Source organism: Capricornis sumatraensis, chromosome 10 (genome assembly GCF_032405125.1).
Source record: "Capricornis sumatraensis isolate serow.1 chromosome 10, serow.2, whole genome shotgun sequence".
Taxonomy (NCBI): domain Eukaryota; kingdom Metazoa; phylum Chordata; class Mammalia; order Artiodactyla; family Bovidae; genus Capricornis; species Capricornis sumatraensis.
This window is the reverse complement of record NC_091078.1, coordinates 99,159,044-99,171,783: the sequence shown is the minus strand read 5'-3', so window position 1 is coordinate 99,171,783 and position 12,740 is coordinate 99,159,044. Positions and strand designations below refer to the sequence as shown.

Here is a 12,740-nt window from a genome sequence, read left to right as displayed (position 1 = left end):
CTTTGGTCATAGGGTGTGTCTGCAGGGGCACCAGAGACTCCTTTCACCACGTGTGCTCTTTTGCACCTTTTGAACTTGAAGCTGTATCCTTGTGTTACTTATTTAACAACCACACACAAAAAAGGAGTAAGCAGAAAACTGGTGCTGATTCAAAAATCAGCACTCCAGTTCACTGTGTTCTGCTAAACATATTTCACTGCACTCTGAGCAGATGGCCCGGGAGGGGTTGGGCCCGGGCCAGGGGGCAGCCTCCCTCCCTCGTGTGTGGGGAGCCTTGTGGGGAGCCAGGTGGGGCCCTGTGGCCAGGCACATGCCTGCAGCTGGGCCTTCCTGTGCAGCGGCAGGCTGCGGTGTGGGGCTGAGGCTGGTCAAGAGCGGGCGTCGGTAGCACACGCAGGGCAAGATCACGGTCCTCATATCGGGGCTGGCCTGGGCAGCTTTCCAGGGCAGACAGTCATGAGACACAGGCCTGTTAGGAGTGCCAGGAAAGGGCCTTCATCGAAGCTGCTTCTCTCCATTCATGGGACAGTTCTGCAGAGAAACTTGGGACCAGAGACAAAGGCTAAGGTTCAGGAAACAGCTTTGGAAGGGCCAGGGTTTCCTGGCCTGCTTGAGGCATCCGTGGGATGCAAAGAGCCCAGAGGAACCTGGGTTCTTAGTTCTTCATCCATCCGCCTGGCTGAAATACAAAGATTCTTTTCAGAGCTCTCCCTGAAGTAGCCCTCCAGCTTTAGGACACTCACCGCATTGTGTGCTGGGACATTCCCTGTAGCCCAGCAAAAGGGACAGAAAGGCCCTTTCAGTTAACTGCAAAATAAGCAGGGCTCCGTCCAAGGACGGGGCCCTTTGCCTCCTGGGCCCCCCGGTAATTCATTGGCTGGCTGAGCACCGTTTACTGCCTCTAGTCTGTTGGACGAGGGTTTTTCAAATGCCGCTTGGTCAATGATTCTTTATACACGCTTATATAAAAACATATATGTAGGCATGCAAACAGATATTCTCAGTCCAATACATTCCTGTATATGTTCAGACACACACACGTACAATTCTATGTAGTCATACTCTTGCCTGGCAAGATATATGGTCTCCGAGGCAGATCAAATATCTGGTACAAGGTGATCAAACAAGATCTGCAGAAGGTTTGTAGTGACACACAGAGTTACAAGAGGAAGTGTACGGTCTCCTCTGTATTCTTCTCTGAACTGCTTCTCTGAATCTGGGTCATTGTTAAGTCCAATGGATTATTTCCATGTTGTTAATTTAATTACTATGGACATGTCTTTATAGCTTATTTATTCATTTATTTTAATGGTTTTACTGATTTATTTTTGGCTGTGCTGGATCTCCGTTGCTGCATGCGGGCTTTTCTCTACTTGCGGGGCATGAGCTTCTCACTGCGGGGGCCTCCCTTATTGTGAAGCACAGGCTTAGCTGCCCTGTGGCATGTGGGGTTTCCTAGACCAGGGATCAAACCCGCATCCCCTGCCTTGGCAGGCGGATTCTTAACCACTGGACCACCAGGGAATTCCGAAGTCCAAGTAATTCTTTCTCTCTGTGGATGGTAACACCTGTACTTCCTCTTCTGATGTGACTCATGCATTCATTTATCAAGCATTTGGGGGCCCTACCCTACACCAGGCAGTGGTTTGGTTTCCTGGGCTACTGTGATGAACAAAATGGGCAGAGATCTGGGGCCTCGTGATGTTTGCATTCTGGTGAGGAGACAGCTGGTCACTGTGGGGGCAGGTGGGGTTGGGGATGGAGACGGGGCAGGCAGACTTCCCAGGGAAGTGACCGTTGAGTGGAGACCTCAGGGCTGTAAAGGAGGGAGTCAGAGGCATATCTGTGGAGCAGTTCTAGGCAGAAGAGACAGTGACTCTCTTGTCCCTCTAGTTACATTGCGCTCACTTGGCAAAAGGCAGCCCTGGTTAGACCCAACTCCACACCCACATCTGTGCAACGGAACCTCGGCTGGAGAGACACGTGCCCTGGGCTGGCTGGCCTCCTTGCAGTTCAGGGCCAGGATCTCGGGTGGGAGTGGAGGTGGGCGTGGGGAGAACAGGGGGAGGCTTCATGCTTCCATCATGAATTCTTCTTCAGCCCATTCACGCTTTCACTGCCCTAAACAGCCAGTTCCCTGCAGCCGCATCCCCGGGTCACTCTCAGCTAACTCTGTACCTCCTACCAGTTCAGTTCAGTCGCTCAGTCGTGTTCAACTCTTTGCAAACCCATGGAATGCAGCACACCAGGCTTCTCTCTCTGCCACCATCTCCCAGAGTCTGCTCAAATTCATGTCCATTGAGTCAATGATGCCATCCAACCATCTCATCCTCTGTCGCCCCCTTCTCCTGTCCACAATCTTTCCCAGCGTCTTTTCCAACGAGTTGGCGCTTCGCATCAAGTGGCCAAAATATTAGAGCTTCAGCTTCAGCATCAGTCCTTCCAATGAATATTCAGGAATGATTTCCTTCAGGTTTGACTGGTTTGATCTTGCTGTCCAAGGGACTCTCAAGAGTCTTCTCCAAGATCACAATTCGAAGGCATCAATTCTTTGGCGCTTAGCCTTCTTTGTGGTCTAGCTCTCACACCTGTCCATGACTACTGGAAAAACCATACCTTCGACTATATGAACTTTGGCATCAAAGTGATGTCTCTGCTTTGTAATACACTGTCTAGGTTTGTCATAGCTTTTCTTCCAAGGAGTAGGCATCTTTTAATCTCATGGCTGCAGTCACCATCTGCAGTGATTTTGGAGCCCAAGAAAATAAAATCTCCCACTGTTTCCATTGTTTTTCCATCTATTTGCCATGAAGTAATGGGACCAGATGCCATGATCTTCATTTTTTGAATGCTGTATTTTAAGCTAGCCTTTTCACTCTCCTCTTTCACTTTCATCAAGAGGCTCTTTAGTTCCTCTTCGCTCTCTGCCCTTAGCATGATGTCATCTGCATGTCTGAGGTTGTCTACCTGCTCCTGAACCACATTTTGGATTTATAGAGTACAAAGCACAGTCATGTGTATTGCACTATTTGTTCCTTGTCACAACGCTGGCAAAAAGATTCACTCATTCACTTATTCAACCATTAGGTACTGTGACATATAGATATTGGGCATACAGATATGGTCTAATGGGGTGGAAAACCAACCAACCACCAAAAAACCACATGTAAACAGATAAATATAAATAGTGATCAGAACGATGAGGAAATAAAGAGGATGCCGAAAAAGAAGGCTTCTAGAGATTGTTATTTTGGCAGAGATGGTAAGATGAGCTATGGAGAAGTTCAAGGGCCAGCTCTGGGCAGACACCAAGAAGCTTCTGCAACTAGTGGCAGGGAAGACTCCCCTGTCAGACCTGCCGCGGGCAGGCAGACCCTGCCAGGGCAGGAAGGCCGTTGTGGGGTCGGTTCAATCCAAGTCCTTGGTAAGCACGGAGGGTTTAACCAGGGAACTGACCTGTCTGGTATCAGCCTTAGGATCACGATGTCTGCTCTCTGGGAAATGAAACCTCTCCAGGGTCACCTAGGAGGTAATGCAGGGAGTGGTGGGCCTTGCTAGGGTCCCCAGGAAGCAGGCCTGGCACCCCCAGCGTTGTGCAGATCTACTTGGGGGATCAGAAAGCCTCCCGTGAATAATGAGCCAGCAGGGCACGTGATTTTATGGCCGAACAGAGGGACTTAGGACGCTCGCTCCGGGCAACAACGTGCCTTTTAACCCCCTTTCAGAGGACCTGGGCACCCATGCACGCTTCGCTAGTCATGATGGCATCTTGGACCCTTTTCCCTCTATGCCTCAGTCTCCCTACCTGTCCAAGAGGACTTGAGCCTGACCTCAGGTGACTCCGTGGGTCGCCAATCCTGCACCTTGTGTAGGGGCGAGGGCACTGCCGGGGCCAAGCCGGCACAAGGGGTTCACTTTCCACTCGGGAAACTGAGGCACAGTGGGACGAGGAGCGCGCGACCTCGGGACTCCCGCAAAGTTCAAGCGGCACGTCTCCGGTCCACGCAAGCCGTCCAGGTCGCCTGCCAGCGATCCCCGTGGAGTGGCCTCCGCCCCGCTCTGCCCAGGGACCGGAGCCGGGCCGGACTTCGGGGGCGGCCCCACACTCAAGATCTGGAAGAGGCGCGCGGGCCACACCTCCAGGTTCCCTAGCCCGGTCGGGCTCCGGCCTGCCCCGGGGCGCCCGCCGCCGCGCGCGCCGACCCCGCCCCTCTCCCGCGCCTCCGCCCCTCGGCCGCCGCCTCCGCCTCCGCCTCCTCGCAGGCCCGCGACGTGCCCGGCCGGCGACCGAGCGGCGGGGACGGCGTCCGGCGCACTCACTTCCGCGTCCCGCCGCCCTCCGGCTCGCGCGCGCCCAGCCACCGCCGCCATCGGACAATAGACCAACCGCCCGGCTGCCGTGAACTTCCCGCCGGGGCCCGGCTGGCCCGTGTGCCCCGGATCCCGATCCCCGATCCGTCCCCGCGCCGGCCACGATCGCAGCTCCGCGCCACCAGGGGAAGCCGCGGAGGACCGAGCGCCCGGTACGTGCTCGCGCCTCCCGCCGCCGCGCCTTCGCTCCGGCCCGGCCGGTCCTGGGCCCTCTGCTCTCTGCTCTGAGCAACTTTCCCTCCTGTCCAGCGGCTGCTGCCTTCTTGTGGGTGTCTTGAGTTTGGCTGCTTAAGGAGGATGTGATTTTTTTTTTTCTTCCGTATTTCTTTTACGTTTTATGATTTGAAACGGAGAAAAGAACTCACAGCCAGCTCGGACAGCCAAGCGCCGCCAGCGGCCCCCACGCGGACACCTCCGAGGGGAAGGGGAATTGGAAGCAAATTTGGCCCAAGTGACTCTGAGGCCTCAGCATCCGCTGGACTCTAAGGCCCTGGGTCATGACGCCCATGGTGGGCAGGTGGAAGGCTGTACCTGTCCTGGGCTGGACTTGAGTGTCCGCCCTCTGCCAGGACCCCCACTGCCCCACCTCCACGCACTCAACTAGGCTAGGCTGGGTCAGCAACATGGATAAGTACGATGACTTGGGCCTGGAGGCCAGTAAGTTCATTGAGGACCTGAACATGTACGAGGCCTCCAAAGATGGACTCTTTCGAGTGGACAAGGGTGCAGGCAACAACCCAGAGTTTGAGGAAACACGCAGGGTGTTTGCTACCAAGATGGCCAAAATCCACCTGCAGCAGCAGCAGCTTCTACAGGAGGAGACCCTGCCCAGGGCGAGCCGGGGTCCCGTTAACGGTGGGGGACGCCTGGGCCCACTGGCCCACCGGGAAGCTGGTGGGGGCAGCAAGCTGGCCGCGGACGGTGCTGCCAAGCCCCCTCTCGCTGCCTCAACCGTGGCCCCTGGGACGACCACCACCGTGGCGCCTGGGCAGCCCTCGTACCCACCCCAGGAGCAGAGGGCCAAGCTGTACGTCCGGGGTTCGAGACAAGTCAGCCAAGACTGTGGGTCCAAGGAGAGCATGGTGAATTCTGAGATGTCTGTTTTCCATCGGCCGGGCCCTTGTGAGGATCCCTCCTGCCTCACCCACGGAGACTATTATGACAACCTGTCCTTGGCAGGCCCCAAGTGGGCCGACGACCCGGGCGTGTCCCCTGGCATCAGGCTGGGAGTAGCAAGTGGGTGGTCTGGGACCCCAGGGAGCGACCCTCTGCTGTCTAAGCCCTCCAGGGATCCTCACCTGTACCACCAGCAGCTCTCCGCAGGCTCCGGCAGGTCTTTGCAGAGTGGCCTGGATGGTGGGCTTGGAGGAGGCAACAGCGAGAAGCCAGTGGGGGTCTGGACCACCGCCTCCTCCCAGCGAGTGAGCCCTGGCCTCCCTTCCCCTGGCCCAGAGAATGGCGCCCTCCCGAGGTCTGCTCAGCCCAGGACCCCTTCTTTCTCAGCGCCTCTGGCCCTGAACCGGCCCAGTCAAGAGTCTCTTCCCAGAACAAACTCGGTTGTAGGGAGTGAGGTTTCAGGCACGATGCCCAAACCCACTGTGGACCCTCAACCCTGGTTCCAAGATGGGCCCAAATCTTACCTTTCTAGCCCTGCCCCTTCATCCTCTCCAGCCAGCATGGACCATATGCAGGCGGGTGCCGTCCCTGGGCTGGGTCCCAAGCCTGGCTGTACAGATCCTGGTGTTATTCCCAAGCTCAGCCCCAACAGCCTTGTCCATCCAGTGATGTCCACGCTGCCTGAGTTACCTTGTAAAGAAGGTGCCTCTGGCTGGGCCTCTGATGGCAGCCTGGGGCCTGTGCTCCCAGAGACGCCGAGTTCCCCCAGAGTGAGGCTACCCTGCCAGACGCTCATCCCGGGCCCTGAGCTTGGACCCACGGCCGCCGAATTGAAGTTAGAAGCCCTCACCCAGCGTCTGGAGCGGGAGATGGATGCTCACCCGAAGGCCGATTACTTTGGTGAGTAGTGAGAGCCTGGCGTGGTTGCCCACAGCGGGTGACAGGGTCCCTGCATTTGGGCGTTAAAGGGGAAGCGCCCCCCCTTCCCCCGCCAGGGGTGCTGTCGCTCTCCTTGAGTGGGCCTTTTTTTTTTTTTTTTTAAATTTCCTCTTTCAGCTGCTTCTTCTGAAACTTGAAAAGAGGCTTGAGATCATCACTAGGCAGAAAGCGGATCTTGCTACTGGTGGTTACTCATATGCGAAGGGCGGGATTGCTCGTGACTGCTCCCTGCAAAAAGGGAAATCTGTGACTTTGGATTTCAAGGGTTTCGGGAGTGACTTAGAACCTGTTGCAGTGACTGGCTCAGGCGGGACCTGAATGGGCTTCTTAGGAGGCCTATGGACCCCTGAGGGTTCGTTCCTTCAGTTGTTGGCTGGGCCAGGGGAGCCTGGCTATTAGAGGACCAGTGGTTGGGTGTGGGCTCTCTGCAGCTCCCTGTCTACACGTGTGTCTGCCTGCACGTTCTGTGTTCAGTGGAGGGAGATGAAACTCTGACCTGGAAGGCTTTGTTCTAGAGCAGTCGTTCTCAAAAGTGTAGTCTGAACCTGCAGCGTCCTTTTGCCTGGGAACTATTAAAAATGCAAATTCTCGGGCCCCACCCCAAACCTACTGCATCAGAAACTCTGGCGTGGGGCCCAGCAATTGGCAGTTTTCACAAGCCAGCTCCGGTCCTGACGTTCTGGGAAATTGAAGACCCGTGCATTAGGCACCTTCCAACTCAGCACCCCGACCCTGACTACTAGCCAGCAGCCAGGTTATACCCACAGTCGTGGCTCCTACGAGAATGGAAGATGCCCCTTGTTGGTTTTACTCCCTCTTGCAGGTTTTGTTTTATTCTCTTTTTAAAGCCACAAACTCTTGGAGACTGCTGGCTTCAGCTTTTATTTTTGCCTCCCCGCAGAGTTTGGAGGCAGCAGAAAAGCAGAGATAGCATCCTGTTGAGTAACGATGTAGCCATCTCACAGAAAGACAGCCTATTGTTAGGGAGCCTGAGTTTTATTTATTTTTTTAAATTACTTGTGATTGGAGTATCGTTGCTTTACGATGTTGTGTTAGTGTCCACTGTTCCGCAGAGAGAATCAGCTGCATATGCGCCTCTTGCTTGGATCGCCTTCCCATTTAGATCGCCACACAGCATGGAGTCGAGTTCTCTGAGGTGTACAGTACAGTAGTTTCTCATTTTATTTTATGCATAGTATCAATATTTTGTTTTAGTTTTTCATTTTTGAACTGTGCGTAGTTGAAGTCGCTGTTTCCCCGTATGAAGGCTTTTGGCGGGGGGGCAGGGAAGGCCCTGCATAGGGAGGGTGACTGGCTTGCTGCTGTCTGTCTGCCCCATCCTGCATGAATGAATGATTCTGTCCCGAGGTGCTTGGAGGGACGTGTCTGAGGAACGGGCACTGTGTTCTTGCTTCTCATGAGAGCCTCGCAGGAGCAGCGCTCACACCACCCTGGGCAGTCAGAGGTCAGGGTGGCTGTTTACTCGCCGTTTATGGTTTAGAGTGTGCAGCGGCCTCTCACTGTGAACACCCTCTCACTGTGAACCATCTCTTCCTTTGCAAATCCCCCTCCTTGGGGATAAAACTTTTCTCTGGAAATACTGTGGGCTTTTTTTTTTCTTTTTTTTTAGTTTAAACTGTTATTTTTTTTTCCAGTTTTATTGAGATGTAATTGACACACAGTATTGTATAAGATGCACAGCGTAGTAGTTTTTTAAAAGATTTCTAAGTTTTTGCTTTTTAAAAGGTTTTTAATTTTAAAGCAAATTTATTTTTAGCAGCGCTGGGTCTTCACTGCTGCTTTTGGGCGTTCTGTCTAGGTGTGGTGAGCTGGGGCAACTCTTGTTGAGGAGCACAGGCTCGAGAGCGTGGGCTCAGCAGTTGTGACGCACGGGCTCAGTTGTCCGCCCCCCGTGGCATGCGGGGTCTTTCCTGACCAGGGATCGAACCCTTCTTCCCTGCGTTGGAAGGAGGATTCTTTACCACTGAGCCAGCAGGAGAGCCTCAGCATAATGACTTGATTTATGTAGTGATTTGATTTACATGCATCATAAAGTGGTGATAACAATAAGGTTAGTGAACATCCAACATCTCATCGCTTCTCAAAAAATCACTTTTTCGGTGTGATGAGAACTCCGGATTTCCTCTGTTACCTTTCATATGCAACATATAGCAATGTTGGTTAAATTTATCGTGTTGTACATTATATCCTTAGGAAGTTTATGCCTTTGACTGCTTTCTTGTCCCATTCCCCCTCTCCTCTTCCACCTTCCACTGAAGTGAAGTGAAAGTCGCTCAGTCGTGTCCGACTCTTTGCAATCCCATGGACTGTAGCCTGCCAGGCTTCTCTGACCGTGGAATCCTCCAGGCTAGAATACTGGAGTGGGTAGGTATTCCCTTGTCCAGGGGATCTTCCCAACCCAGGGATCGAACCCACGGATCAAATCCATTGCAGGTGGACTCAATGCCTTCATTCATTCATTCACCATCTAAACCACCAGGGAAGCCCAAAGGAGCACACACCTTCCCTGACGGTAGCCACAAATCCGATCCCTTCTTCTATGAGTTTGAAGTGTAACTGACCTACATCACTGTTAATTCCTATTATGCAATGTAATGATTAAGTATTTCTGTACATTTCTGACCATCACAAGTCAGTCTAGTTACAATATGTCACTATATGAAGATATTACATTGTTATCGACTATATTCCCCACACTGTACATTGCATATCCATGACTGGCTTATTTTGCAACTGAAGCTTTGTACCCGATACCCTCCTTCAGCTATTTCTTTCCTCCCCACCCTCCCGCCCCTCAGGCAACCACCTGTTTGTTCTCTGTAGGTATACCTCTGTTTATGTTTTTTGTGTCTGTTTGTGTGTGCTGGTTTTTTTTTTTTAGATTACACATATATGTGAAATATAGTATTTGTCTTGAATTTTTAATTTCAAGATCATTAAACAACAAACAACAGTTTTATTTTGTGAGGGAGGCAAGTTTACACACCAGATCATAGCAGAACTATTAGCTAACGCTATCCATTCATCCATCCCGTATTTATTGAGCACCTGCCTTGAGGTACGTAATGAACGGGGCAGACTGAAACCCCTACTTCTCCAGAGCAGGTGGTGCAGGAGAGGGAGGCAGGAGATGAACAAAATAAATAAGTTCGAGGGAGAGAAACAGGAAGTGGAGAGGATGGAGCCTCAGGGCAGGGAGTCGAACCAGGGAGGTATCTGGTTTTCAAGCCAGTGATCAGGGGAAATCCCAACAAGAAGGTGGCTTTGGAGCTAGGCTTGAAGGAGGCAAGGGGGTGACCCTCGAGTCTGCTCTGGGAAAGGGCATGCTCAGCAGGGCAGACAGCAGGAGCAGAGGCCCTTGGGGCCTATTTACTTTATTCATGTGAGCTTAGGAAGGAAGCCCATTTCACCAGCCTGGAAACTGAGGCTCAGAGAGGTTAGATGACCGATCCCACGTCTCACAGGGCCTACTGGGTACAGGTGAGGTCTGAGCCCCACAGTTGGGCCTCCCTGCCCATTCCTCTTTATTATTATTTATTTATTTATTTATTTTCACATACTTTTTTAAAAAGAAATTTGTTTTCTTTCTTCTTTTAAATATATTTATTTATTTGGCTGCATCAGGCCTCAGTTACAGCACCAGGAATCTTTGTTGCGTCGTTGCGGGGGGGGGGGGGTCTTCCATTCCACACGTGGACTCTCTAGTTGTGGCTCGCGGGCCACGGAGTGCACAGGCTTCAGCAGTTGCAGCGCAAGGGCTTAGCTGTTCTGTGGCACGTGGGATCTTAGTTCCCCCCAGGGATCGAACCTGCGTGCCCTGCGTTGCAAGCCGAATTCTTAACCACTGGACCACCAGAGAAGCCTCGATTCCCACTCTTCTAACCAGCGTTGCCCAGCTGCCTCCCAAGCACAGACGTGAAAGCCTGCTATATTTATTTACTTTTATGTTTTTTTTCCTTTAATCAAGAAGAACTTCCTATAATATGAAATCGATCTCTTTAATTAATTTAAAAAGCAGGCAGTGGCATTTAACGCAAACACCACCCTTGTCTAGTTCCAAAGCGTTTGTTCATCACCCTCAGAGGAAACCCACACCCATAACTCAGTTGCTTCTCAATCCCTCATCTCTCCCAGCTCCTGGCAGTGACCAATCTGGGTTCTAGCCCTCTGATCTTACCTGCTCTACCGCTATATGAAATATGGAGGGAATCATATCTAATTTATTTTTTCACTAAGCATTACAGTCACACGTAGAAGACTCCAAAGACAGAAAAACAGATGGAGTGAAGTGCTAGTCTCCTGCCCACCTGTTTGTAGCCGAGCATCCTGGTGTGTGAGTACGTGCGTGTGGGTCGCAGCCAGGCCTGCTGTCCACCTGCTCTCTGCCTTTCCCTCCAAACAGCACGTCTTGGCAGCTGTTCCACATCAGCACGTGTTGCGCTGACTCTGTGTCACCCTCTCTGCGTGTGCTCTGGTCACGTAAGCAGCCTCATGTGGACTTCAGGCCAGCTGCAAGTTTCAAGCCTAGCCTGGGACAAACTCCGGGGGGGCTGGACTATATTTGTGCCCTCTAAGTGTTGTCTAGTCGCCCTCCGCTGAGCTCGTGCGGGGACCCCAGGGCCCATCATATAGGAGAGCTTTGGAAGCTGAGCTTCCAGCTGCTCTAATGGAACCGGCCACGTGGCCGAGGAGGACATGCCTCCTGCCAGCACCTGGCCGTAGGGGCGTGGCCCAGCCCTGCTGTGGGACCTTGATCATGCCCTAGTCCCTTCCAGGCCTCTCCCCTTCATAGCACGAGGAGCTTGGCCTGTTGAGGGGCTCACGTCAGCAGATGCCCTTCCTGTCTCTAAATCTGGTGTTATCTGAAAGATTTCTGTCTGTCCAACACTAGATAAAGGTGAAATTTCACTTCTAAATAACATGAGTTATAGCCAACTCTGGGAGAGAGTGAAGGACAGGGCGCCTGGTGTGCTGCAGTCCGTGGGGTCGCAAGGAGTCAGACATAACTTAGCGACTGAACAACAGAAAGATTGTCTATTGATACAGGGCTCTTGCCAGAGAGATTCAGGGAAATGCAATGGTCCCTGTTAGAGTCAATGTAATTCCAGCCAGAAGCAAAGCAGAGTTGATGTTTGGGCTGGTTACCTGGACCCCTTCCTGGACATGACCTTGTGGGAAGACTTTGTGAATCCCCAAGACCACCTTCGGGGACCCTTGGGTCTGAAGACACCTCAGTGCCTGGTTATTGATCAGCTCATCACTGAGGACCCTTCTGGCACTTTTCATGGTCCGGTCTCATGGGTTTGGGACACTTTGGTCCCAGGGAGGCATTGCTGCCCCCGGTCCTTCCGCTGCGTTCCTCTGCGGCCGCTTTGCGTGTTTCTCCCTCGAGGAGAGCTGATGCTGCTGAGAGGACACCGTCGGGTTCTTGGTCCCGGGCCTCGCGCTAGGAAGATGCCGCTGTGGGTTGTTTTCACGCCAGTGGGTTCGTTGCAGAGCGCGTGGAGAGGCCCTCTTGCCTTTTGTTTACTCTCTCTCGCCTTTTCCTCCTCAGTGGCCATCTGTCCTTCGCACACTGGGCCTCTCCTCCCCTTCTAAGGAGAAAGGACACAGATGAAGCACCCGTCTCCGGTGGGGTGACTGGGGAAGCTGACTCCAAGGCAGAGTCTAGTGTGCAGGGGGCGGCCTAGGGGACACTGCTGGGACCATGTGGAGGGTAGGGGGACGCAGGAGTGGGCAAGCGGGACGCCCTGGCTGCACTGTGGGCCTGACCAGCCTGGGCCGACCCCAGGGTGCTCTGGGGCTGGAAAAGCCCTTCATAGCTGCCCAGAATTGGGGTGAGACGGCCTGGCCTTCACACACCCCCTCCTTGGACCTCTCCGGGTGGGCATGACCAGCAAGGTCCCTCGGTGTAGCTGGGGCCATGCCCGAAGGGGTTGACAGCTGAGGGCTGCCCCCCTGCACCCCCAGCCACCGCGTCAGGCTCCTTCAGTGAGGGGCAATCTGGGCACCCCGCCACATCCCCTGTCCAGGGCAGATAAGACCCCGCTCTCGCTGACCTTGGCCGTGGTTTTAATCTTGTGATGTCTGTTGAGCGCCTGTATTTAACCTTCACAGCCAGACTCCGTTCTCCTCCGCTTGCAGTTGAGGGACCCAGGCCGTGAAGGGTTCAGGGCCACACTGCGGTCGGAGGCCCAGCTACCGCACCAGCTGGGGCCCTGACCCCCCGAATGGAGAACTGGGCGGCGTTCCTGGGCTGAGGTGGTGTTCTCTGCGAGCCCCTCCAGATTCAG

General features: G+C 53.5%; 1 protein-coding gene across 1 annotated transcript in view; it reads left to right on the top strand.

Annotated features, from left to right (window-relative positions):
* Window positions 1-4,994: 4,994 nt before the first annotated feature.
* Window positions 4,995-12,740, top strand: part of LIMD1 (LIM domain containing 1) — a 68,229-nt gene continuing 60,483 nt past the window's right edge. Inside the window, exon 1 of the mRNA XM_068982956.1 lies at window positions 4,995-6,387. Coding sequence (XP_068839057.1) covers window positions 4,995-6,387 — 1,393 coding nt within the window. The remainder of the gene's footprint in view (window positions 6,388-12,740) is intronic.